Genomic DNA, 27,143 nt, shown 5'->3' with positions numbered 1-27,143 from the left:
TGCAGCAGCTAGTTCATCAACGATCCCAAGGTGCTCCGCAACCAGGTGCCAATTAGAAAAATCACTTCACCTGGTCCCACTGCTGCCATTTCAGAGCAAAGGCCAGTAGCTGCTGCACTCCTGCTGGGAGTATTATGAAGCCTATGCATAAAGACTTCAGTCCTTTCTCTCCGTTAATAAGGGAAACAAACCCACTAATACAAGATTCTTACTTCTGGATGGCAGTTGGTTTTTTTTTCCAAGCATTACACTGGTTTGTGTGTGTGTACACACGTTGTGGAGGAAAAAGTTAGTTGTACTAGAATCTGACAGAAAGATAAAGACATTCACTGGAGCGGCTACAAACTTCATGCAACTTTTCATAAAAGATTTAAGATTTTTAACTTTGTATTAGAACTTTTGCCACAGGTGTAACTTCCAGGAAAAGGCCAAGATGTTAAGAACCACCTGATCAAGGGGAAAAAGGAAGACACTTGTGGTTACTAGTCTCTTTTGTGAAAGTTGACACATGGCATAATCCCTCAACAGCAGACTTTAGCCAACAACTGAGGCCATTTGCACTGATGCACAGCAATGAAACATAATGTTTGAGCCAGCCATGTTAAATATTTACTAGTCAAGTGTCAAGCCAAGAACTTTCCCAGACTCTTGCCCATTCAGTTTGCGATCGTGTAAGTCTATGTCTGTACGCATGAGAAGGTGGCACTTTGCTCCTTGTAACGTAATGATTTAGAAAACTGCTGCTTTGTCAGAGTTGCATTTGTGAAACGTATCAAAACTTGAGCAAAAGGGGTTATCTTTAGTGGAGGTGTATGACAAACAAATACCATCCAGTAAATCATCCAGGATGATTCTCCTCACTGAAGAGAACCAATAAACAGATTAAAAAAAAAAAGAAAGCTCAACTGCTTCCCATGGGCTTTCTGCTTTACTGTGCCACACACCCTCACAGGAGACCTTGATGTTTCCACTACAGCTATGCCCTAACTTCCACTACCACACTCTTGCTCCATCAAGTGAAAAACTTCAATTTTAGCACTGCATTGGTACTTTAATGATACATATTCTCTCCATAAAACAAAAACTAAGTAACACCCATTCCCCCTTCACTATCCAACCTTTCATGGATTTCAACAGGAGTTAACCTGGATTCTTTATAGCTGTCCATGCCCTCAGCATTACTGCTCATTGTTAACAAAACCTGTTTCATTCCAACTGCATTGTTTGAGGGTATGTCCATAGCATTCCTCCCAGAAACGTGTCTGCAATAATGACAGTGAAACATTAGCTCCACGAGTTGTCCTGTGAGCAAGAACCACAAGCTACTTTTAAAAGCAGGTATTTGGTGGGGGCATGAGTGTGTGTAGGTCATTTAAGAAAGCAAGCAGCAGCCTTTTGCATCACTGTTAAATATCAACTTCTTTCTGATAACAGTTATCTGCAAAATCCAAAAAGGTAGTCAGTAAGGCTTTACTTTTTCCACATCCAGTGGTGATCCTCCCACTGTCACCTCCTTCTCCTCGCCTTTTTTCTTCTCCCTCCTACCAAATTATGGAGAACACATCTCCTTTTTTTTTTATTTGCTAGCATGTAGGCTGAAGTGTCTTAAATATGATGGTGCTGTTCAACATCTTTGTCAGCAACATGGACAGTGGGATTGAGTGCGCCCTCAGCATGTTTGCCGATGACACCAAGGTGTGTGGTGCAGTCAACACGCTGGAGGGTAGGGATGTCATCCAGAGGGACCTTGACAGGCTTGAGAGGTGGGCCCATGTGAACCACATGAAGTTCAACAAGGTCAAGTGCAAGGTCCTGCACTTGGGTCGGGCAATCCCAAGCACAAATACAGGCTGGGTGAAGAACAGCCCTGAGGAGAAGGACTTGGGGGTGATGGTTGATGAGAAGCTCAACATGAGGCAGCAATGCACACTTGCAGCCCAGAAAGCCAACTGTATCCTGGGCTGCATCAAAAGCAGCATGGCCAGCAGGTCAAGGGAGGTGATTCTGCCCCTCTACTCCACTCTCATGAGACCCCACCTGGAGTACTGCGTCCAGCTCTGGGGCCCCCAACATAAGGAGGACATGGAGCTGTTGGAGCGAGTCCAGAGGAGGGCCACGAAGATGATCAGAGGGCTGGAGCATCTCTCCTATGAAGACAGACTGAGAGAGTTGGGGTTGTTCAGCCTGGAGAAGAGAAGGCTCTGGGGAGACCTCATAGCAGCCTTCCAGTACCTGAAGGGGGCCTACAGGAAAGCAGGAGAGGGGCTTTTTACAAGGGCAAGTAGTGATAGGACAAGGGGGAATGGTTTTAAACTGAAAGAGGGTAGATTTAGATTAGATATTAGGAAGAAATTCTTTACTGCGAGGGTGGTGAGACACTGGAACAGGTTGCCCAGAGAAGCTGTCGATGTTCCCTCCCTGGCAGTGTTCAAGGCCAGGTTGGATGGGGCTTTGAGCAACTTGGTCTAGTGGAAAGGTGTCCCTGCCCATGGCAGGGGGGTTGGAACTAGATGATCTTTAAGGTCTATTCCAACCGAAACCGTTCTATGGTTCTATGATTCTCTTTCTTTGAAGGTTTTACAGATCTTTAATGTAAAGAAACACTAAATCCCAAAATGAGCATTCCTTTCAAATATTTTAGCTAGCAATTGCAAATTCCAAAATTACTCCTGAATAAAAGGAAACCACCTACAGCCAATTCCTGAGAACTTAAAACTCTCAAAAACATCTCTTTTTCTTAAAGCTAGAATTGTGAAGTGTTTCAGAAGGCACCGTGTAAGAGTAAAGAAACAAAAGTCCATTCCTTCCATTGTAGGTCATCCTTTAAGGGCTATAAATAATGGAAAAACATATACAGCCTCTTAGTACTTAACTTGCAACCTAATTCCATTTATAAAAGCTATCTTATTAAGTTTCTATACGGTGACATGGTATTATTAGAAAACTTCTTCTGTAGACATAGCTTTATGGAGGACAATCATCATTAGTTCCTACAGCCATCTGAAGCCAGTAGTCCAGATTTCTAAAAATGACAAAGTTGTACAAGTTCTCTCCTCCCTTGTGGAAACCATGTTCACTTTCTCTCCAGGAAACAGGGCTATCTGCAAAGCCATGCACAGTTAAGGTCAGCCAATATGCCAGTTTTGGTTCACCAAAATAGCAACTGCAAGGAAGAAGACAAGGTAATCAATAATTATAATGGAATACACAGTACATTCAAGTATACAATATAAAGTTTAAAAAAAAAAAATATCAAAGACAGGTACTCTAGTGAAAATTTGTAATGTACAGTTAAAAAAACCTGCTTTAGTACATAATGTCTTCTGATAGAATATTTTATTTTTAAGTTATTTAGGAAATGAAGTAAGATTGACTCTTGATTATTCCTACCATACTTTTAGATATGGCAAACCTGCAAGTTAGAGCAATAAGAAACAGTTCTAAGTTGCAAAGTAGCTGTTTTGAACTTCCTACTGCATTCATGGTCTTTCAGAAAATAGAACATTTACTGAGAACGGTTGTTATCAGGGCAAAAAAAGACCTAGGAGGAAGAAACATAGTCAGGCTTGACACAAGTACTTTTACCACCAGAAAGGAAATGCATTACAAATAATCAACGCCAGACATTATCCGCTGCTCTTAAGGAGAGAATAAAAGCCAAGGAAATTTCAGTTCCAACCCTAGCCTAGGGAGGCTTTCTGCATGAGATCTGAAAATTGCTCAAAGAGTAACGATCATATTCCAGATAAAGCAACAGCAATATTGTCATGAGTCACTCCTGCAATTGTTAGCCACCACGCACTTAAAGAATTGTCTCATACATGGAGCAAGGAGCTTCCAGAATTTGCTATCAGTAGCACTAATATACAATACAAGTAGATACCACACTGATCCATGATACACTAGTACCATGTAGTTTGGTATTGAATTAGAACTACAGCTACCCTGTTCGTGTTACAATACTTGATTCAAAAAACTCACCATAACTTAATTTATTGTAATGTCATAATAACCCTGAAGTACCTTGTGATACTCTTTTTGGTATCATAAAGGGATTTCAATCATATTTTCCATCAGTAGTTAAAAATACTAAATTCGACATATTTGAGGGCATCTGATTTTCATAGATGGGGGTATTTGAAAAATGTAGGAGTTCAGTAGAGCCACTGCTTCTTAGAAATTAAGATAAAAAGCAGAGTCATTACTAGAATACAGGGCAGGCATTTTCAAATTTGAATTTCCAAAATTATCACTTTTTTTTTATACTGATGTTAAGCTTCCAGCTCATTTCCTAATTAAAAGGCTTCATTTTGTATAATTTGCTATTTACCTCCGACAGCACTACTGAAAAGAAGTATTCAAAAGTGACGTTGAAAATTAGAAAGTGTTAGAGTACACGCGTTTTAGTAATGTACTCCTGTCAGCCCTTACCACAGCTGTTCCAATAACTGAATTATCTTCTCAGGAATTATAAAGCCCGTGATTGTGCACAAAAAAGCTTTTTCCACCATTGTGTTGGGCTGAGGACAGCAATAGGTTGATAAGAAGCTAGACGATTTGTTGTCTCTGGAAAAAAACACCAAAAAAACAACTAAAATAAATATACTTTAAATAATCTACAAGAAGTCTTAGTACCAAACAAGTAGTATCTATTTATATCATCTGAATTAATACTAAAGCAACTAATGACCACGCAATTAATACAAAAGATGTCATGGTGCTGTGCATTAACCCTGGTAAGCACCTAAACACCAGACAGCCACTTGCTCACTCTTCCTCAGTGGGATGGGGGAGAGAATTGGAAGAGTAAAAGTGAGAAAACTTGTGGGTCGAGATAAAGACAGTTTAATAGGTAAAGCAAAAAGTTGCACGTGAAAGCAAAGCGAACTAAGGAATTCATTTACTACTTCCCATCGGTAGGCAGATGTTCAGCCATCTCCAGGAAAGCAGGGCTTCATCATGTGTAACAGTGACTTGGGAAGACAAACGCTGTAACTCCAAACGTTTCCCGCTCCTCCTTCCCCCAGCTTTTATTGCTGAGCATGCTGCCATATGGTGTGGGATATCCCTCTGGTCTGTTGGGGTCTGCTTTCATGGCTGTGTCCCCTCCCAGCCTCTTGCCCACCCCCAGCCTACTCACTGCCAGGGCAGTGTGAGGAACAGTCAAGGCTTACAACAAACACTTAAGTGCATACCAGACTTCCTACTTACAGAAACGTGTCTTTCTTAATTCTTACTTAACTCTTCCTTAAAATAAATTGTGGATTTCCTTACTTAGAGTGTATTTCAAGATCAAACAAATTCAAATACTTACAAGCTAACTTGATTCAAGACAGCGCCTAGCCATTCGAACAGTTCCTCTGTACTGCAGGACTCCTCTGGCTTTCCTTGTAGTTCGTTACTTTGTAAAACCGGACACTGCAAGTCCCTTAATGTGCTGAATGTTACTTTTGGCTTCAGGGCCTGTATTTGGTTTTTTGAAAAGTATGACATCAATGTTGATCCCTCTGCACCTTAACAACACAACACCACAAAGAGCTGTTACGAAACTACTACACAAAAGAAGCACTGAATACATGAAACCTTTGTATACGTATACAAGAAAATGCAGTGTGTAAAACTGCTTACGTGCTGTTATCTTTGTCAAGAGGCATAGAATCTTCGGCTTACCTTCTTGGTAATAAAAATTAGTGCAAGATCCAACAACTCAGTATAGCCCAGTAAATTTACTATTTAACTAGCAAGTATAGATCTGTCAATAGAAAATTCAAGCAGAATTAACTGGGCAAGTAATAAAACGAACTCATTAGAAAGAGGAATTCAGAGTGTTCCTGAAAAGGAACACATGAAAGGGAGCAGGAACACGTTAACAGCTCCCTAAGACACAGCAGTCTGCAAATGCACTCACACTGTAAGTATATCCATGCCTATATACAAAAGGCCAGAGAACGTTTTGTTTTGCCTTACTAGTGCCCACACGTACATTCCCTTCTTGCTCACACACAGGGACTTGCTGCTGTAGGAGGGCAATGCATGCCTTATACCATTAGGCCTTCTCTAACTCAGCGTCTCTAGAAACTCCTCAGGCATTGCAATTTCAGAGGGAGAATACATGTGGTAGATGTACAAAAAGATAATGCATCCCTAAGATCAGGTAAAGGGAACTAAGCTCAAATGAACTGAGGCAGTAGTCCCTCCAAAAGCACCAAGTGTCTGTCTAGAGGGATCCCAGCATCCCCAGTTCACGAAGAACTGACTCCTAGAGACAGTATGGCTTCTAGCATCATAAACAGTTCCAATGAAATAAATTCCTGCAGATCTCAGGAATACTTTGCAAAAAGCTACAGCATCATTTAAATTCTCCTGGAACATGCCTTCACAACTGCAGAAAGTTTCCCTTTTCATTGTCCTAAAAGGCACTCAGTGGTCTATCCAGCATGTCAGGTTAGTGGATCTCTTCTCTCAGCTGAGGACAAGAACGTGTAAGAATGCTTCTGAGAGGTCTTATCCCATCACTAAAGACCACATACTTGATCTCCTAGGCATGATGGCAAACTTAATCTAGGAGCTATAAGGTTTGAGAAAAATTCTTGATTTATAGTAAATTGAGAAATCATCTTCAGATAAGGTATATTTGGAAGGTGATATTATCCCAGGAAAACACCAGAATCAATCATCAAGACTAGAGATCCTCCTACCCACCTGGCTAAGGTGTCTGCCATCCCAGAACATCATTTTCACCGAATAGTGGAAAAGTGAGCAGGTGACTACCTGCTTCAGAACAGATTTATCAATGATGTCAAGAGGAATTCTAGGATAGTCTGGAGGACTTCATGTCAAGGACTTCATGAGAAGTCCGAAGTCCAGAATAGCATTTAAATACTGCAGGAAAGGCATGTATGAAGAGAAGAAATTCAAGAACAGGACAGAGTTCACTGCAAAATACAATATCCAAGACTTGCTATCAAAAATTATAGACTGTCTAAACTCCATCAGCCATATTTGTCTCATCAAGGACAATCACATGGGGAAGTAGAAAAAGGAGGGCTAACCTCATCCTTTTAAGTCATCCTTCAAAAAAGGCTGTCCAAGTACCAAAGGGCACAGTGACAAAGATAGGCAGCCACTGAATTCTTGTTAATTTAGTATTTTTATATAGATACATTTAAGTTTGAAGTGTGCTAGAAGAGATGATGTTCCTTCAGTCTGTACTTCCTATTAGCATTTATTAGAATAACAGGCTCAAAGAATGTATAATATAGCCCTAGAATTCTCAGTCAAATATAAAAAAAATATAGATTTTAAATGTCCGCTCCATATGGGAGCCTTGGCTATAGCCCTAACGTCAAGAAATCTCAAAGACTACAGTCAAGACTCCAACAGAACAATTCCTCTAGCTATAGAATAGCTTTCCATGTCAACAACAACCAGGCATATTGTCAAAGTTTTCTGGAGGCCACTGAATTTCAGCCAATAAACATTTAAAATTGTCATAGAAGTGACAGCAACAGAAAAGAGAAGAAAAGGTTGTTTTGCCTCTGTCATTAAAGACATTAAATGCTCCATATTCCCTTTTTCTGTTCCTCTTGGTGCCAGAACCACTAAGTGGGAAAAACAGGTATAAAAAACAAAAATTCCTGCTTTTGGAAAGTGAGACAAATGTTTATAGGTTTGCAGCAGTGCTGGCCATAGCAAGAAACATCAGTTATCAGCAGGAAGGCTGAAAGCAGAATGTTCACGGAGGACATGGATTCTCTCAACAAAATACATCTCTCTTTCCCCTTCCAGCAGAATCTACACAATGCCTCATGTCTATTAATAAAAATCTATAAAAGTTTTATTTTTGTCAGTACTAAGGAAATAAGAGTCTTTCATGTGCTATGAACACAAGATCCCTGCACAGAAAGGCATTCAGATTTAACTCCATATTCAAGAAATGATTGACCTGACCCGGTTTTTGGATGTAAGAAAGTGAGGAAAATGAATGCTGTTCTTCCTGAATGCTGCTACACTGGCAGCAACATACATAAGAAACATACTGGCCCTAGAGGGGCCAGTCTCTGGCCTGGTCTCTACCCAGGGTCAATAAATCCAAGCAAGCTCAGCCTGAAGATCAACCACCTTAGTTGGATTTATGTCACCATTTACAGTAGCAACAGCCTTCACTGCGACTCTTACCTGAAGACTACAAGGATGGGAATTGCAAGCCTTCAAACAATTTCTCTATGACAAACAAGGAAGGATCCTTGTTGTGTGAGTAGTACTTAAAAAGGGGGAGCAGAAACACGAAGGACTGAAGTGAAAGATGGGACACTGCTAAAGGACCTTGTAAGCAGCTTTAATTTCTCAGATCAGTAACTCCCTCTCAGACTTGGTCTCGAGGAGCCAGGCAAGAGTAACAATGTAAGCAGATGGGAAAGCAGTCTCAGGGACCTCTCTAAAATCCCTTCTCACTGGTGTGAAGACTTCATGACTCAAAGCAGAACCACACTAAAAGCCACACAGCTATGATGGAGAAAAACATTTTTTTTTTGCAGTACAGACTCCTGCAGCTTTTGTCAATTCTGTGCAAATGCTACACATCCCTAGATACAGTCTGTTCTGGGGTAATACAAGCAACTGAGTCTGGAAAATGACCCTCAGAGGAAGAACAATACTTAAATCCCAGAAGAAAAATTAATGTAATCAGAAAACAGTAGGTAAACAAACTCTAGAAGAAAGGTGATTTGAGACAATACAATTCCTTATAACAACAACCTCTCACTCTGTTCCAATCTCAAACAAGTGCTTGAGAATAAAATGATAAAATAGATGACTGAGTATCAGTGTACACAGCAGATGACAGAAACAGGGACTCTGTACATGTCCTATAACTACTGATGAAATAAAGGGTTCCCCATCTCGAGCACTACACCAAATACGTAACTTATATGTATTAACAAAAATAAACTTAAAAAGTGCATTAATAACAGTTATGTATGTCACAGATTTAAATAATAGACAGCGCTATCAAGTAGGCAAAGTTACGCCAGAAAGCCTGGGCAACAGAGACAAGGAAATGAAGCAACTAATGTATCTCCTACGACTCACTGCTGTGTTCCTGAACAGAAATGTTCTGCTGTGTAGGAAGTAACACACCCCCTCCCCACACTCCCCAAACAAATAAAGAAAACAAACAAAAAATCCCACCAAAACACATTTTAACCTAACTATTCTCTCCACTAAAACTGCAACTGGACAATCACTAGAAAAGAACAATAAACTAAAAATGTTACATTTTAGTTTTACATTTAGCTCTTACTACCTGTATTATACCAAGCCAGCAGGAAGTCAAATTCTAAAGGTTTCTTCTCTTTCAAGGCCCAAAGCACTCTGTTATGTTTCTTGCTATCAGGGTGAAAGCTGGAATCAGTCAAGTCAATAGTAATAACTGCAAAAATGTACAAAAGCAATAGTTACTCAATTGAAATAAATTTTAGTATTAAATTCATTAAGAACTAAAAGAACAAAGAAACCAAAGAACATTAAACTTCCTTTTCACATATACAGCATCTTTATAAAGCATCTGATTATGCAAATATGACTTCCCATTATGTAAATAAATACTCTCCTCCTGCTGTCCTTATTTTAATATAGTCTGGAACTGCCTTCTAGTGATGGGAGGGACAGATTCCTTTTGTAATGGCAGTGACAGAAGTCCCAAAACAGTGCCTGAAAACTATCTTGGTAATTAGGCAAGCCATTAGCACTAAAAGAGCTAGAGTTTCTAACATCAAAAGCCACATATATGGCAATGACACTTTTCCAACTGTTTCTTTCTAGATGAATTGCTCCCAGGCTAAAAGTTACATTTATTTTTCAGATGGAAATTTCATCATACATTTTACTTGGCAAACTGAATAGTAAAGTGATGTCCCATTTTGCCAAAATTGTTATTATAGATAACAAGTTTCCCCTTCTGAAGTTTTTATGTAACTACCTATCAGCTACTGCAGGTTCTAATACATGAGAAGGCATAGTGTCCATAGTTTTTTTAAATTATTTACAAAAAAAAAAATAACAAAAATCACACTCAGTATGTCTCTTCTGCAGCTGTTAAAAAAATTACATTTTCCAAGTACTTGCTATATGGAGACTACCATTTTAAATGTGTCAAACGTAATACAATTCTCCCTTTCAAGCAAGCAGTCTTGGGTGAGGCTCTTCACTGTTTTTTTTTTTGTATAGTGTGCAAATTATAAGCTCTACCTTAATTAGCTTAGTATTTTCCAATTTAAATTGGAAGGCATAGATACTGTGCACAGAATACAAAAATTCTTGAGTCCTACAACACTCCAGTATAAACAACACAATGAAAAACCCAGAAATTAAAAATTTTATAGAATACCCAAAAGATCACACATTTGTTTCCTTATAACTGCTTTACTATTTGGAAAAAAGTATTTTTTCTTTTCAGGCAGTCCTTGTATCTGCATCTGGAAAAATACGACCTAGACAATAACCAATTTTAAGGAAAGGGAAGTTTCAGTATTGCTGGTTTAACATTCTAACAAGGTGCTTCACAGATAGATCTGAAATAAGCACTGTTAATATAAATAATACTTACTATATCTCATTACTTTTTTGCCAGAATATCGAGAAGGGCGACCTTGCAGTCCAAGTTCCTCGTAAGTATCCTTATCCACCGACAGAATTAGTTTTCCTATAAACAAAACAAACTTTAATACAAATAATCTTCTACTTAGTTCCCTCTGAAGTCTTCTGAGAACCATTTACCACGTTAAACAATGTTATATATATGTATAACGTTATACAACGTTAACTCTGGATCAATGGTATTACTAATGTAATCCAGACTCCTTAGTTCCAGTTAAATGGATTAACCCTTAAAAAAAATTATAACTCAATTTTTTTTTTATGAAGGGGGTCTTATGAACTACAATGAGAAAAGTGTAGTATTACTCCTGAGACAGTCATAGCTTTTTTACTGTACTACCTCACTTCATTGCCTCAATCTTTCCTCCAGCTGTCCCCTAGCATTTGCTGTGTCATTGGTTGAACACAACATTACACTAGGGCCTGACTTAGTAAATAGTCACGAAAGCACTGCTCAACTAAACATATAAAAGCAGTTCCTCCAGCTCCAGTGAGACTACTCACATTGAGTAAACTATGCTTGTTAGTGATGAGCAGATACGTGCTGGAACAACTTCACTTCCATGTTCATAAACCAATTCTGGCAGCTGCCACTTGGTACAGAATCTCACACAACAGATCCCTACTACAGTCTTTTGATGCTACTGTAAAAGTAACAGTATAATACAGAACACAAACAAAGAAGGCTGTGCTGAAGATTTCAGCGACATCACCATGAACTGTAACGCTGTCTCTGCATTAATTGTGCATAGCTTGTAATAACTGTATCATACAAACTCAATCACTATCAAATATCCATTTTGCTAGGACTGTTCTAACAGAGCACATAAAAGAATTCCTCCTCTGAAGAATCTGAATTTACTTATGCCCCAATGGGCATCTGCGATATTACTGTGTCTTAGGCTAGGAGGCTGATAGACCAGTTTGTGGTTTTATTATATCTGATATATTGTTAAACAGAAATAAGATGACATATTTGAAGACCAAAACACCTTCATTATTTTCTGTGCATGTAAAAAGCCACCTGAGATGGAACATTTTGTCATAAAACTGTGATGGAAATGCAACAGAGTATTTCAACATGACATAAGTCCCAAAGAATAAACACTGAGTATTTAAAAAGTGTTCCTAAGCAGTGCTGATAATTTTCTTTTTTTACAAATTCCATCTTTAAGACCAGTAGGAAACAAGAAGTTGCAATGCAATGTTTTCACAAAAATGATCCTCTGTAGCAATTGCAATTATGGTTGAAGCACTGATAATCTGATACTATACGTAAGTGAAGCTGACTTTTTTTTTTAAATTTCCTTTAGGTTAAATAAATAATTTAACAGCAGGAATGAAAAAAATAAGTTAAAATGAATATTTTTCTGATTCAAACATATTACTAATAAACTTAGCAACTACAGTAAGCATTACATTTTCCAGTTTACATCATTCCAAGTGAAAAAGAAAAAAAACAAACAACCCAAGACCATGATCAATACGTATATAACACTAAAAACAAAACATACCATTTGGTAGCAGAGCTGCAGTATTATCTTGATCAATTTTTGTGTTATAGGTAAGTGCGTAGCATGAACCTTTAATAGTAAAGCAGAAAACCACAAGATTATGCAGTCTCTAAAGACAGACGTGACAATATGAAAATTCACCTCAAGATAATCAAACATGCCAAATACCATGTGTACACTAAATCCTTGTGTTTTCATCAACTTTCTTCCACCTTCTCAAGCAAAAAAGCATTTTGTTATTATTTTTATAAACCTTGGACTGGCAGTATTTTAAAGGACCTATACTACAGATAACAGTAACAAAAGCCCCAATATGAAAACACTTTCTTTCCACCTGCGACCTTCTCCACTCAGAAAATGGAAAACCTCTTTTTTTTTTTTCCAGATACATTTCTATTAGTTCACATGAAGACAAGGTGGAAGATGCTCACATTACTAAATACATTTTGTAGCCTTATCTGCCGCAACCAATTTTGTTCTTAAAAATACAAGAGGCCAGATCCTGTAAACTCTGTGTACAAACATCATACTGCTTCCATAAAAGTACTGGTGTAAAAGCCATTAATGGCACTAAAGAAAACATGAAAAAAAAAGAGTCCGATATTTAGAAAGTAATGGATCTCATTCTCCCGTTTCACCCATGTTCTCTTTTCTCCTCTCTTTTCCCCTTTAAAGCTTTTTTTTATCCCTGACAATCACCTGAAGGGTACAACATTTATCATGTGCCAAATGAGAGAGGCCTGCTCGATGAAAACAGCATGCTCTGAGCACGCAATAGCAAGTTGGCTGGGCAGAAGCTGCATCTTCCTTCACATCCTCTTTGCTATTACTGTGCAAGGATGAGCCGTGGCAGCTCCACTGGCCAAAAAAAACCCCACCACCCCCGCATAAAAAAAAGCATATTTTTTCCTCTTTTTCTCGTGTCTGCTGTGGAACACAGCTAACATGGCTTTGTGTTGAAATATGAAGGAATCAGAAAGGGAGAAGGGAGCAGATTTCTGCAGAAATCTGCATACAAATGAGATGTGGAAGATAAACAGGTGTGAAGATACATAGAAGCCCTCTTGACAGCTAGCTTGCAGAATTAAGACGGAATAGGGAGAAATGAAGAGGGAAGTCATAGAAGTTTTGAACCCACTGGGTGTAAACAAATGTTGACACACCGCAAAGCAGAAAAAAGCAGATAAAGAAATTAATACAGAATTTTCTTAGCATTTTTTCTTCCCTTCCTTTAAAATACTTTTCAGAATAATAATAAATGGATTTTACTGTGTTATGAAAAATATACACTATTACTGCATCTGTCATGTTCTGATTACCTCCTTACCTTTCTTCACAAAAGCATCAGTGAATTCGTGAGTGACCAATTCATGAACCGATAAATTCCTCACCAGGTAGTACTCTCCAACATCCGCAATAGTACTTTTCAGCACTTCAGGTAGTATGCCACATTCAGGGATCAAAAAAGACACCTATTAGGAACATATTTGTAATGTAAATCATATCTGTTCTGGAAGAAAAACAAGAAATAAAAAAGAAAAATCCTTCTTTTTGAAGAAATCAGTATGTTATACCAAAATGAGATGAAGAAAAAACTTCAAGCTATTGTCTTCAAAATGTAACAATTTGCAAAAAGTCTCCAAGTACAGCAAAGACATTATTTGGTTTTTGCATTTTACATGCTGTACAACAGCATTTGAGGTGTTACATAAAGGCATGACTTTACACAGCATGAATTAACTAATGATCTTGTTTCATGTCATTATAAATTTAGCTTGAAGTCACACTGGAACATTTCCTTCAGCCATTGCTGTAGGAAGCAGTTATAACTAAAAATGTAGGCTAAGCATTTACGTAATCTCAGTGGAAATGCAAAGACCAAAGTAGAATTTAAACCAGTTTTTGAATCAACGCGTTCTCCTCTGTAGAATATTTTGGAGGTCAGAAGAGTGAACAGACCATCAGGACAAAACTTGAAGATGGGCTTAAGATTTTCAAAAAAGTCATAAGGCGTACATTAAGGCTACAACTTCTGTAGCAGGTTTCTAATTTAAGGTAGAAACCTGACTTTCAAAAGGGACAAGCACCTAGCCTTTCTTACTAAACTCAGCATTCAGCCTTTTGGTCCAATTGCCTACCTTTAATTTCCCTTTTGTTTAAAACCTTTCCTGTACATGTTTCATTGATCAAGAGAACTCTTAAGCTCGGGCGACCAGGGCAAATGAGGTTATTCCATGGGCAAGTACGAAGCTTCCCAATAACCATGCACAAGCGGCATAAAGGTTCATCCCACTGCTCCTTCCCGCTCCACCTCTCAAAAAAAAAAACCTTTATTGTGAAACAAAGGAGGTCACGGAGAACAAGTACATATCTCCCTTTGCACGCATGCACAAGAGGAGTAACAACTGACAGACGGGTTGCCTGCCACACAAGCAGAAAGATTTCTAGTTAGCTGCTAAAAAAATTACTAAGGGCTGGAGCACCTCTCCTATGAAGAGAGGCTGAGAGGAGTGGGGGCTCTTCAGCCTGGAGAAGAGAAGGCTCTGGGGAGAACTTATAGCAGCCTTCCAGTACCTAAAGGGGGCCTACAGGAAAGCGGGAGAGGGGCTTTTTACAAGGGCATGGAGTGATAGGATGAGGGGGAATGGTTTTAAACTGAAAGAGGGGAGATTTAGATTAGATATTAGGAAGAAATTCTTTCCTGCGAGGGTGGTGAGACACTGGCACAGGTTGCCCAGAGAAGCTGTGGCTGTCCCCTCCCTGGCAGTGTTCAAGGCCAGGTTGGATGGGGCTTTGACCACCCTGGTCTAGAGAAAAGGTGTCCCTGCCCATGGCAGGGGGGTTGGAACTAGATGATCTCTAAGGTCCCTTCCAACCCAAACCATTCTATGATTCTAAATAGCAAGAAGGTCTGACTGACACTTGCAACAGGCAAAGGAGAGCGAGCTGGCAAAAACCGGCCTTTGCAACATTAAGTTGTCCAAAACAATGAAGCAGTTGTTGACGACGGCAGGACATGATACTTTGGCAGAAGGACAAACACAAAAAAGAGGGCTCTCAGGGCACGCCTGCAGCCGGGCTCCAGCTAAACCTCCCTCACCGCTGAGGGACTCCCTCAGACCCTCACTGCTCGGACTGGGAATTTGCGGGTGCTGCTCCCTGCGTCACTTGCCAGGTAGCACTGACAAAACCTTGTCACCTCTTCCACCGGGTCACCCCTCTTCTCTTCTACCTCATGCCCACGTGGTCTTTCACTCTTCGAGGTGCTGCACGCTGCGCAGACCGCCACGCCACGGGGGGCTAGTTTTTATTTTTCTTTTCTTCCCCCCGCCCCAAAGAGGCGCGCAGGCCGCCTCCGACAGGGACGGAGGAACCTCCCAGCCGACAGCCCGGCGCGAGGTGGAGCACCGGCAACGCGCCCCTTTCACGGCTGACAGGCCGCACCACCGCCACCCTTCCGCCCGCCGTGAGGGAATGCTCCGGTCTCGCCGGGCAGGCGCGGAAACCTCCGGCAGCTCTTCCCCCCCGCTCCCCGCAGGGCCACGCACCGCCCCAGCCGCGCCGGCCGCCCCCCGCTCAGCCCCCGCCGGTCACCGCCTCCGCAGGGCCCCCTCCTGCCGCCCCCCGGCTCGCGCCCGCACGAGCGGCGGGCGGGCGCAGTCACTCACGCGGCAGTTGTAGGCGTGGTCCCGCACGTGCGCCGCGTGCCGCGAGCGCGGATGCCGCGTGTGTCCCTTCTCACACACCAGCAGGTGTCGCGGCGCCTGGCGGAGCCGCCGCTGCGGCGGCACCGACATCCTCCGCCGGCCCCGCGCGCCGCGAAGAGCGCAGCCAATGGGGGAAGCGGCCGCCGATCACGTCACCCGCCGCCCGAGGGGGAGCGACTCCACGGAACGGCCGGAAAGACGGAGGAGGGGCGGGGAAGGAGCCGTGCGATGAGGTCACTTCCGCCTGCTGCGACGGCGCCGCTGCCTCCGGTGTAGCGCCGTGTGCGCATGCGCGGCAGCAAGGCGGGAGGCGCGGCCCCGGTGGGTGGGTGGCCGCCATTACGCCCCTCGCCGATCTCCTGCCCTAATACGTGTCGCTGCCGGTGCCTTTGGCCCTCACAGGTTTCAGAGCAACGCCGGTGTGACCCGCGCGGGTCGTGGGGTGCAGCAGCTGTGGGTCACAGCAGTTAGAGCATGTGCGTGCCCCAGGAGGCGCTCTGCAAGCGGGGACCGTGCCCCGCAGGCATCGATGGGGAGTGTTGTAGGCCCCCAGGATGTGTGTCCTGACAGGGAATGGTTTTAGGAGAGATGGACGATCAGAAGGATAAAACAGGCAGAAGCGTGTCCAGGGTGGCTGATGGCACTGGGCAGCCTTCGAGACGTAGAGCAACCAGCATCCTCGTGCCCTACAGCAAAAAGGAGAAATACGTAAACCCCAGGAGCTGCAGGGGTGTGTGAGCCCTGCGCGACAGGCAACGACCGAAATACTATCTGATCTCATCAGGGCCCCCCAGAGATGTACCGTGTGAATTCCTACTGAAAATGTGTGGTCCGTTAGATCTCTGAGCATATTTGTAGTAATAGCTGCAGTTTTACAAGATCATGAAGATCTTGTGTCTGCTCTCACTCCAAATAGGTGTGCTCAGGTTAGCAAGCACGGTGCACAAGGGCCGTGGGATTGGGCCCTGCCTCCCATGTGTCCTCTCATGGCTCATTCTGTATCTTTTATGTAAAGCATGTACAAAAATATCCTCTTTCCGCCTTCCTGCAGTTTTTCCCTTCCGATCCCTTCACTTTGTGGCTCCTGATTTAGTTTAAAATGGTGCTGAGCAACTCTTGGTATTTGCTGTTTCTGTACACTGTACAAGGCTGTATGTAACCTTACTTAAAACACTACTTGTCTATTCACCAGACGTCCATCAAGCTGGCAAAGCTGGTGCTCGGTTTTGACGCCAGTTTGACAACGGTAGTTCCAGAGATCTCAGGCATGCCCTAGCGAGATCTTGACCTGTTATTTCTAGATGTGACATTTAATGTTAACGCTCAAGGGTACGTGAGCTTGGTTATTCCCCTCCATTGGGGGCTGGATGCCGAGGGGAAAAGTTTGTTCAGTATGGATTTGTATAGGCAGTTTAGTATGGAAAAGTATAGGTTATGGGTCGTTTGTTCAACAGCTGCAGTGTTACACAGATATGAACCATAAAATCCCTGTGATTTTACCTGTTCACCACGTACATATCTTGGTAACTCGAGCACTCTTGTTCACTACCTGGTCAGTTATTGGTGGTTTGGCTGAGGTAAACAGGTAGCACTCAGCTTTTCTAGATCTGTATTTCCAGTCTGGTGAATTTATGTTACGGCTCCAGCTTCAGCGGTCGATAGGCCCAGGCTCCGCTTCTCGCACAGACTGCACTTTTCTGATGCTCTCTCTATGTTTGGGTCTGCCTGATGTTGCTGACTTAATAGCTATAAATAGCTAGCAGTGTGAAAAGGCTCGTCCTCGCAAGGTCTGTGTTACAGAACCCTGCTTGCCCGATGGAAGGAGGGTTGCTACCGAGGAGTTACTAGTTCAGCGCTGCTGGCCTGTTAGGCTGATTCAGACCCGCTTGTTTCAGGGCATGTGCTTTCCGAGTGCTTGTTTACTGAAGTGACATCCAGACGCTGCTGCTCTGAACTCAGAGGCTTGTATCCTCCAACGCGTAAGGCTGAGATGAAGCTACACGTCGTGAGGTCACTGGCTCATTAATGTTTGTGGAGCAGGGCTGAATTCTGCCCTTAAATTGCCTGTATAAATTGGATTAACTAGATTATTATGAATCAAAAAAGGCTATGTAATCACACTAGCCTTCTAATTTAAAGCATGCAAACATTAATGGGAAAAGCACTACGTGATTAATGTCAGTTATTATCATACCCGCAAGCAGAAGCCTCTCTGTGCAGACGAGCGTCACACTGCGATGATCAGAAAGCCTGTTCCACTAAAGGGGTGAAAAGTTCAAGCCTCTGATCAATAAGCCCAGAGATCCAGAGAAGAAATTCGGCTATAGTCAAAGCAGCCTGTGGAGTTGGGGTTTTTTTTTGTGGTTTAGGTTTTTTTTGTGAGCTTCTCTATGCTCATACAATTTGCACTTTCTGCTAGGGATACAAATGGATGGGAAAGGAAATGAGGAAAAAGTATGTCGGGGAAGGGTCAAGAAAGTCCAGATTCATGGTTGCATATTCAGAGTTAAGTCAGTATTTAAGGATTTTGGAAGGAGTGTAGTTCCCTGCAGCTCAGTGGAGCACTGAAGGATTCACATCACTGTTCCGTTAGTTTGGTTCATATGTCAGGCAATTAATTTTAACCCACTCTTACATTGGCTGTCCTGTTATAGGGTATGTGTGTTTTAGAGAACTCCCTGAAGATGCTGAAGCTCATTTAAAAAAAAACATTTAGCAGTCCAGTAGTCTGTGCTGTAACATACAGAATTTCCCTATCCTTAAATGAGCTATATATATGTACACTAATTGTTGGTAAATGCTACTGTTTTTATAGTGGTTGTTACAGTTTTGTGAGTAATTAGGTATAGGGTTTCTGTATATTGTTAAAAAAAAAGATATTTTAAACTTTAAATAATTTAACCAACACAGCCCCTGTAACGCTATCACAATTTTCCCAGGGATTTCAAATGAGTGTCAGGGAAATGCAGTTTTACAGCAACTCGGTTTCTGCAGGCTTGAAGAGAGATCCAGGCTGCAGTCAAAAGGAAAGCAATGCCTTGAGGCAACCTGTGGTAATAGCTTGGAGTAGGGAAGGATCTCTAAGATATTTCATGGGACTGGTGAAAAATTGATTCTGTTTTTGTATAAAGTGACTGAGTTTGGAAAGAAAAGCCTGATCTTCACGTTATGCACAATATCTCCAGTTGTGAAGCCCAGCTGCTACTTTTATATATTTTTTTCACTATTGAAGAGCAATCTTAACTCATTCTTTCTAGTAGATTTTCTGATCAAAAAATAACATTATTATAATACCTAGAGTTTCATAAAATCAAATCAAACCAAGTATTTGTTGCATGTATTTTGAATTTGGTTTGTATCTTTAAGATGAATCAAAATATTTTTATTTTCAGTCACTTTCTCTCTTGAATATTGTTGACTGCAGAAGAGAAGGAAGGAAGTTGTCTAAGTCTTTTAACCTTGACTATAGTAATTAGTACTTTGCAAAACAGAAACAAACTGCTTTCTCTGGTGCCTTGTTCATCTGAAATTAATAAAATGTGCAAGACTGAAAACCAGCATTTCTATATCAGTGTCAACTGTTTTTTTCATTGAGGAAAGTGGAAAGATGGTGAAGATGTGGATAGTTAGCTTTGTATCCTGTTTTTACACACTTCAGTCCAAATGTTCTGAGCAGTGATAGGTTGTAAAAGTGATCCCACTCAGACTTGTTTTTCTAGAAGATTACAAACAAAGCTTCTGCCAAGTTACTCCCCAAAGAAGCTGTTCAAGCCAGGAAGAACAGTGAACGCTGACCATGGACCAAGTTGCTGGATTTGGTTTAAATGCAATTAAAAAAACCTGATCTGTTTAAACTTTTAGAGTTTAAAAAAACCTGTAATCTGGGAAACCTCACACTCCCTCACTTTTGTGATATTACAGTGGGAGAAGAAATGAGAAGGATAATTCATTTGACAAGGTTCTGGGGAGGAAGAGTGTATTTCATCTATATTCAAGCAGAGTCTTCACCTCCACTTGCCTCTTAAGGATCAGATTTTGACTGGGCCCTGCATGGTGATGCGGAATTTTCCTGCACTTTCTCTCTGCCTCTAAACAGATCAACTGTTGTTCACATTCTGCTGATACGAGACACACACATTCTTACAAGACGCCCGTTGGGGCAAGCTACTCCACAGTGTCCAAGGAAGAGTCATGAATCTCTTCCTACATTCACACTTCCTTGCAGAAGGTAACAAACTGTGGCCATATTCCCCTGGTTGCTCCTTCGTCTTCTGGGACACATCCTAGAGAGCACTTCCACACCCACCTTGACCTTCCACAGGCAATAAATATGTGTCCCTTTCCTTGTCCCATAACAAGACGGGGAAACACTGGTGCCTTTTCCATTGCCAAGTTCTCCTCTCCCAGCTCTACAAATAAGAGGCACCATTTTTCCTTAAACTGACTAACCAATTAACATGGTTGCGTTAAACTCGTAGCAGTCTTGTTCTCAACCTGTACTTAATTTTTCCAGTTTTATCAATTGGTCTGTTAAAGGATCTCAGCTGTCCCTGCAAAAATTGCCTTGATAAAATCCTTAGAGCATCGCATTTGTAGTAACATTAGTGGTGCTCCTGGGATTGCAGCAGCTCACACTGTTGCTTTAATGCACCGTCATGAAGATACAGAACGCAAAGCAAAGAGAAAATAAAACTAAGCATTCCCTCCTGTACACACCTTTTTTAAAAATAAGGTAGAAGTTTAATGTTCAAAGTCGGGTGCATTTTCTCTTAAGACCAGTGCAGAGTAATTCCTTCCTGTCCCAGCTCAAGCTTCCAGTCTGCTTCAAGGAGAGGATTTGCCATTCCCACCAATAAATCAGTAATATTTCCTGTTATTGTGCGCTCCTTTGTATGTTAATGCATATTGTTAATAAGCATTTGGATTGCAAGACCACTGGCAGTTTTCCCCACTAATCTGTTTCCCTTACACCCCCAAATCATAAACGGTTCCATGCTGCACTTCACACCGCTGCAAACTCGCGTGGGGCTGGCTGTAGGTGTTTTGACTGAGGATGGGCAGCAGAGTTTGGCCCTGCAACTTTAGCACAGTAATTTCATAAATTTCTAAATGAAAGAGTCACGTGGTTGCCTGTTTCAAGCAAAGAGAAGCTGAAGATGGTGCCAGCAGAGGAACAAAGCCATAGAGAGAGGAGACGGTCCTCTCAGCCATCTGGAAGCCTTTTTCTCTATGGCTGGATGGCGAGCTTGCCAGGTCAGCTCTTCACCTGAGGTCCAAGGAGCTTCTGCATCACTTGATACACAACCCATTCACAGCAAACCAGTTCCTGATTGCCATGATGGGGAAGAAAATTAATTTTTTTCTTTAGAGCTTGTGTCCTTGTATTCTGACTGCTAGCAGTTTATGTTCAGATGAACTTCTTGCCAAAGTGGCTGCTACTTCTTCTGGCCAAACCTGTTAGGGAACAGGCAAGCCCTTGTACATGTCTGGAATTTTGTTTTAGATGAAAAATCTGGACGAGAAACTGCACCATCCATCCATTCAGTCAAGCAAGCAGCAAAAATTAGATCAGTGTGAAGACACAGCATCTCAAATAAGCTTTTAGACTTCAGTGGTTGCCTGGAGGATTAGAGCTCTCTGCAGAACATACTGAAAGGTCACCACCTCACTGCTTTTATCCACTGCACTTAAATGTGAAAAATAAAGAAAGCCACTTGCATCTTGTTGCAGTTCAGTGCCAATACTTTATGGGTCTTCCTGTTCTGTAATATGAATCAAGAAATGATGACTACATGGATTTGGTTGTAAACCATAATGATAAGACACCCCCTGAACATATGGCAGGAAAAAGACATAGAATTTTACAGAAAGTCATTAATCTTCAAATTTGAAAGTAAGACAGGCTTCACAGTTAAATAAAAGCGCTCTGCATTTGGCCAAGATAAACCTTTTGTTCTCGGAGTGAGAAGGAAGCGACTTCTGTTGGGGAATGGATGCATCCTTCTTGTGGGAGGAGTAAGAAAGGCCATTTTTTCCTCACTTGGGGGAATAAGTAGAAAACACATATAAAATTAAGTGAAATTAAGTCCAATTTTCAGGACAATGGGTAAAAAAGAAAAACTGGGAAGGAGAGAAAATTACTCTTGAAATACGTCTTTGAGGTAATTTAAGTGAATTTAATCACTGAATCCATTCAATATTCAGAATTAAAATGAATCCATTGCTCTTAAACTCTTGCTCAGTTCATTAGTTCATTCTTCCCGCTTAGTTGTTAAGCTGCTCCTCCTTGTGACTCCAGCCTGATTAATAAATCACTCCACAAGATAACTAAGGGCTACAAATTTTGATTCCCTAAAACTGGCCTGGCTACTCTTGATACTGTTGAGTTATCCTTAGGTCTGCAAGCAAGATGCTCGGATGGGAAGGATCTGGATAAGACTGCTTAGATGATTAGGAAATAATGGTACATAGGGGAGAGGGTCATTAACTACCAGAAATCAATTCGTAATTGAGACTCTACAGTCTATGATTTACATGAAAGATTCAGAGTTATATCCTGCACTCATTTACAGCAGCGTACATCTGGAATTACTCCCTTAACATCAGCAAAGTCAGTCACGGTATAAAGCAACAACTCCAGTGTGATGAGTGGACAGTGACCTACTTACTGCTGTTGCGAACAGAGTAACGTAGAGCAGTAAAAACTTTCTGTTCACTTTAATGGTGCTCGTGCACTTCTGATGTTTGGATGGGTGACAGAGCAGGGTGTGAATGGCAGCGCTTCTTATTCAGGACCATCTTTATGTCGAAAACGAAGTGTCTTCTTTCAAATGAATTGTTTTTGCACTCCTTACAGTGCGGCTTCTTGAAATATTTTCAAACTCAAGTGAGTTGAGTCCTTCTGCTTCACCAAGTAAAAAGATAAACAACCCAGCTTTGGCACCATTAGGTTGCATTTAGAGCCTATCATATTATAGAGACATTAGAAATGATGTACTGAATCACAGGAGTAGCAGCCTTTAAATGTCTTGTCAGTTTGGGAGTGAAAAGAAATAGGAGACATGTGGGATTTGTCTTTTTGTTTTACTTGGATATGAAAATGGAGACAGAAGCAGAGTTACAGCAGATTAGTAGTCCAGATACCAGCAAAGGAAACATATTTAGCTAAACCTATTCTTAAATATTTACTGTATAATAATGTGAACTATGTAATGTCTGCAGATGGCTCATAAATGGAACTGCCCTGAATTGTGCCAAGCTGGTACTGGGAACAAAGAGCCTAAAAGAACCTTATGAAGGTTGCAGTCCCACAGAATTGTTATGGTTGGAAGGGGAAAAAAGTCCCAGTTCATGACAATAAGAATCATGATAATATTCTTTGATAAGGCTTTAATGCCATGATCACGCACTGCTTACGTGGCTGGAGGACTTGGACTTTATTTGCTTAGAATGGCAAAGAATGCGGGAAGGGAAAGGATGGTCCTGCCATGGAGGCAAGAGATTTCTAGCCTAAAGGGACTAAATTTTATTGCTGCTCCTGACATAAAGCACCTAGCAGTGCTATGCAAATTGCTTAAACTAACTTGGTTACCTATTGCATGTTGCTAACTTTCTACCCTGAGAACCCAAGCCGTCAGATTTCTGAGGTACTGAGCACTTACAGCTCTAGCTGAAATCAAAAGGAGCGATGCTCTGAACACATACAAAATCTTACATACTGATAAGCAGCCTCAAAAGTCAAGTTGCACACTTCCAAAAGGAGCACTTAGAATAAACGGACACTTTTTACCTTTACCTTTCGGCAGCTCAGCTCCCTAATGGTAAAATCAGCAATACTTCATCTCGTAGTAGTCCACTATTTCTGAAACACTTGGAAGATATTGTGGTGCTGAGCACTATGGAGGAACCTGTGAGGAAATCCGATCACATCTCCAGAGCAGGACTGGAATACTGCTCAATGAACAAGGCCTACAGCTACACATTGAGCAACGTCGAGAAAAGCAATGACACCACCATTGAGTAGCTGTCTATCTAGTATGCTTAATGAGACAGTCCTGAGGGGAAAATGGCCTGAGAAAGCGTAATTAAAGGCTGTAACCTAAACGATACACTCAAAAAGGCTGCATTAAAGTTCCAAAGGCAATGTGACTTTAGGCAATTTCTTGGATATCGGTGCTCAAATCTGTATTCTCGACATTCTTTTAACGTAGCTTTTTTTGTGGGTAATTATTACTGAGCTCTGCTCTGCTCTTTAGAAAAAAGTAACAAGGCATTGATTTGACGAAATATAGTGTATATATCCATTGAAATGTGGGCCCTACAAAAGAGTAGACAAAGTATATTTTATTGCCCTTGGTTCGCAGGACAGGGTTTATCTGTGTTTCGGATTGGTGTTGTTTATTACAAAGTTTGGCTAGGCTACTGGGACTGGTCTTGAAAGAAATTGCCATGGGTTCTTCAATGAGCAGTAGCAGACATGAGTTTGTACGTGAAACTAAGCGTAGACCTTCAGTAGCTAGTATTATTTTGCTAATTAGTTTTATATTTTATCATGCTTATAACATCTATAACATCAGCTTGGGGGATCATAGCTCCCAATCCTGCAAAGCAGGGACTTCACTGAAATTACTCAGATGTTTCATCTACACATATATTTGCAATTGAATACTTACTAAAATGATTTGTAGTCTTAGGTCAAATTATTTTACTTCACCATCAGTATCACTCCAGTTTGTTCAGCAATTATTTGCAGATATCCAGTACAGATACTGGTCAGCCTGATCTTTATTTTTTCTAAGCCATTCTGTGCATCCAGGTTCCTCTACTGCATTTCTGAATGCATTCAAGAAGTCTGCCATTTTCACAGCTCAGGCAATACAAGCACAGTGGAGGCAGGGAAGAAGGAAGCAGCTTCCTAAAATGTAGTCATTTTGTTACACAAAAAAGTGATTAAAGCATCTGCCTTAGTTTTCATAATACGATGTTGCAAATCTGTTACAGATAGAACAGTTCAAGATTTTTTCGAAGATGGGAAATAGTGTCTTTTCCAACAAAACTGCTGTTCATTGAAGAAAATCAGTTTTTTATAAAAACAACTAACTGAAGAATGGCTTGTTTCCTTACTATAAGACACAGCAATATTTTTTTAATACCTCTGTAAACTTTCCGTAAACTTTTATATGACAGGTTCAGCTGCAACTCTGACTTCATTCACACTCCTCCTCCTCCTTCATCCTCTAACCAGTGATTCCTGCCTTCTCTTCTCCCCACCCCAGGCTGCAGCAGGTTACCTCTTGAAGTGTGCTAACTCACCCTTTCACTTTTGTTTGATGATCTGTTTCTAGCCTACATTAGTATCCTGGCAGGATCACGTGTGCCTTGTATTGAAAGGCTTCAACTCTGGTTTGCTTCAGTTAGAAGGTGGACCTGATTTTAAAGTGTTTTCTGATTTTAAAGTGCTAGGTAATGCTGATTCAGTTTGCAGGACAGGTGAACCTTTACCTGTTACTTCATTTTTTCATTTGGTTGCTGGAGAAGAATGCATTTGCAATTAAATTAAATTTAAAAGCAATTACAATCAACTACACCACCAGATGGAGTTTCTTTTCTGCCTTTCCCACTGAAGGTGCTGAAACTGTGGGACTGAATTCACTGGGACTGTGGGACTTTAACTCTATTTGTAGCCATTGAAATAGAAAACTCTCTTTTCTTTTTTTTTTTGTTTTTGTTTTTGTTTTGTTTTTTACTTCTTGTGATGCAGGACTGAGCATGCCCATGTTCATATATGGCTATTTCAGTGATTTTTATTTGTATACTCTTAATGAAGTCACGATGTTCGTAAGTCATGAGAATTAATATAAATCCCTGTGATAAGCATTCTCCCTCTGACAGGATATACTCTATCAGGTACCTGGTTTGCTGTCTACTATCACAGCTTAGCAATTGAGAACAAACTGTAACTGAGGCAGTCCTAGGAAACTGCGAAGAGACAGGGTTAAATTTATTCCTTTTTCAGCGGTTTGAAAAACTACCCATTCAAGCAAACAATTTTTAACATCAAGTTTATACAGCAAGATTACTTGGAAAGCCTATGCCCATGTTTTAATTCAAGTGAAAGTAATGAGATTGACGTACAACTTACCGGGCTGTGACTGCTGGGCTGAAAAGGTTGGCCTGCATTTGCCAGGAGTTATTAGAACAGACTATATTGCACAACTCTTATTTTCCCAAAAGACAGGGAGGTATCTGAGCTGATGAGGTCAGGTTGCCATTCCGTTATGCCACGTCAAACACAACTCTAAAGACCGGCGGAGGCTTCGCCAGCTGATGTCATGAAGGTCCTTCTGACCAGCCAGCCAATTCTGTTGTCCTAGGAGAGTCCAAATGAGTTCATGCCACTATTGATTTTGAGTGAGCTACACGCCTTGCTGCTTATGACAAAGACAAACACAGAAATACCAAACAGAATTAATGTGGGTGCAAGTTCATGTCATTTTCCCTTTTCATGTCTCATTTCCAATGGGCAAAAATCCAGTGCCTTAGAGGGGAAAAAAAGGAGAAAAAAGTCTAATGCCTCGGGCATCTAATGTTCATGTGCTAACAACTCAAAAAGCTGGTCTAGAGATCTATTGTTTTGTCATTTATGTTTTATACACTTTCTAGGAGTTCATTTTGGAGGGTATGTCAAGCATTTGGAATTTTGGAGTGTCCTTAGTCAAGAGGTAAATATATCTTCTGTCTGAATAAGTTTCCTTACAGAGTTTTAAGAAGACATTAGTTTTTGTTTTCCAGAGGCAGTCTGCTAGGTGGCAGGGCGGGAGCAAAATCCAGCAATTTAAGACAGACACCAAGAAAAAAATTGATTATTTTAATAGCCCAGCAACAGTTTTGGGGGTAGAATGCCCTTTCTATCAAACTACTCTGGATAAGATGGAGCTTCTTTCTCACTGAAGTCCAAAGCCATATACTAGCATAATGTAGGGCAAGAATTTGATGCAAATTATATTTTTCCTAGATTGCTAAATAAAAAATATACATAAATGTAGAGGTAGATAGAGGTTTACATGTGAGAACCTGGAACCTAGTGTTCATCAGAAACCTTTGAAAGAGATGTGGTTCTGCAACTTTCTGGAGATCCACATTAAAACAAACAAAACCCATAAAACAAAGAAAACCCATAAAACAAAACCCTTTTCAACTCCTATGGTGCGAATACATTTTGGAAGCTGAAATCCATTTTCTCACGGATAATATGAACTTTTCCTTT

The 27,143-nt window shown here is 41.0% G+C and overlaps 1 protein-coding gene across 2 annotated transcripts; it reads right to left on the bottom strand.

The window, feature by feature from the left end:
* Positions 1-2,809: 2,809 nt before the first annotated feature.
* Positions 2,810-16,054, bottom strand: RPP40 (ribonuclease P/MRP subunit p40). Of its 2 annotated transcripts, XM_068396417.1 has the most exons (8): positions 15,839-16,054; positions 13,498-13,642; positions 12,171-12,239; positions 10,607-10,702; positions 9,305-9,430; positions 5,315-5,513; positions 4,432-4,566; positions 2,810-3,163 (listed from the first exon to the last, which is right to left on the bottom strand). In XM_068396417.1, the coding sequence occupies exons 1-8, from the start codon at positions 15,965-15,967 to the stop codon at positions 2,965-2,967; spliced, it is 1,098 nt and encodes a 365-aa protein (XP_068252518.1). In that variant the 5' UTR covers positions 15,968-16,054; the 3' UTR covers positions 2,810-2,964. The 2 variants fall into 2 exon arrangements, with proteins under 2 accessions (XP_068252518.1, XP_068252519.1); XM_068396418.1 differs by lacking the exon at positions 12,171-12,239.
* Between the last annotated feature and the right edge of the window lie 11,089 nt (positions 16,055-27,143).

This window comes from Nyctibius grandis, chromosome 3 (assembly GCF_013368605.1).
Source record: "Nyctibius grandis isolate bNycGra1 chromosome 3, bNycGra1.pri, whole genome shotgun sequence".
NCBI classification, from domain to species: domain Eukaryota; kingdom Metazoa; phylum Chordata; class Aves; order Nyctibiiformes; family Nyctibiidae; genus Nyctibius; species Nyctibius grandis.
This window is presented reverse-complemented; position numbering and strand designations above follow the sequence as displayed.

Excerpts from the sequence above, each read along its gene's own strand:
- RPP40 (XM_068396417.1), bottom strand. The coding sequence starts at position 15,967 with ATGTCGGTGCCGCCGCAGCGGCGGCTCCGCCAGGCGCCGCGACACCTG. Across the intron at positions 13,643-15,838 it reads ACCACGCCTACAACTGCCGC|GTGTCTTTTTTGATCCCTGA; the intron begins GTGAGTGACTGC and ends TGTTCCTAATAG. Across the intron at positions 12,240-13,497 it reads TGATGCTTTTGTGAAGAAAG|GTTCATGCTACGCACTTACC; the intron begins GTAAGGAGGTAA and ends TTACTATTAAAG.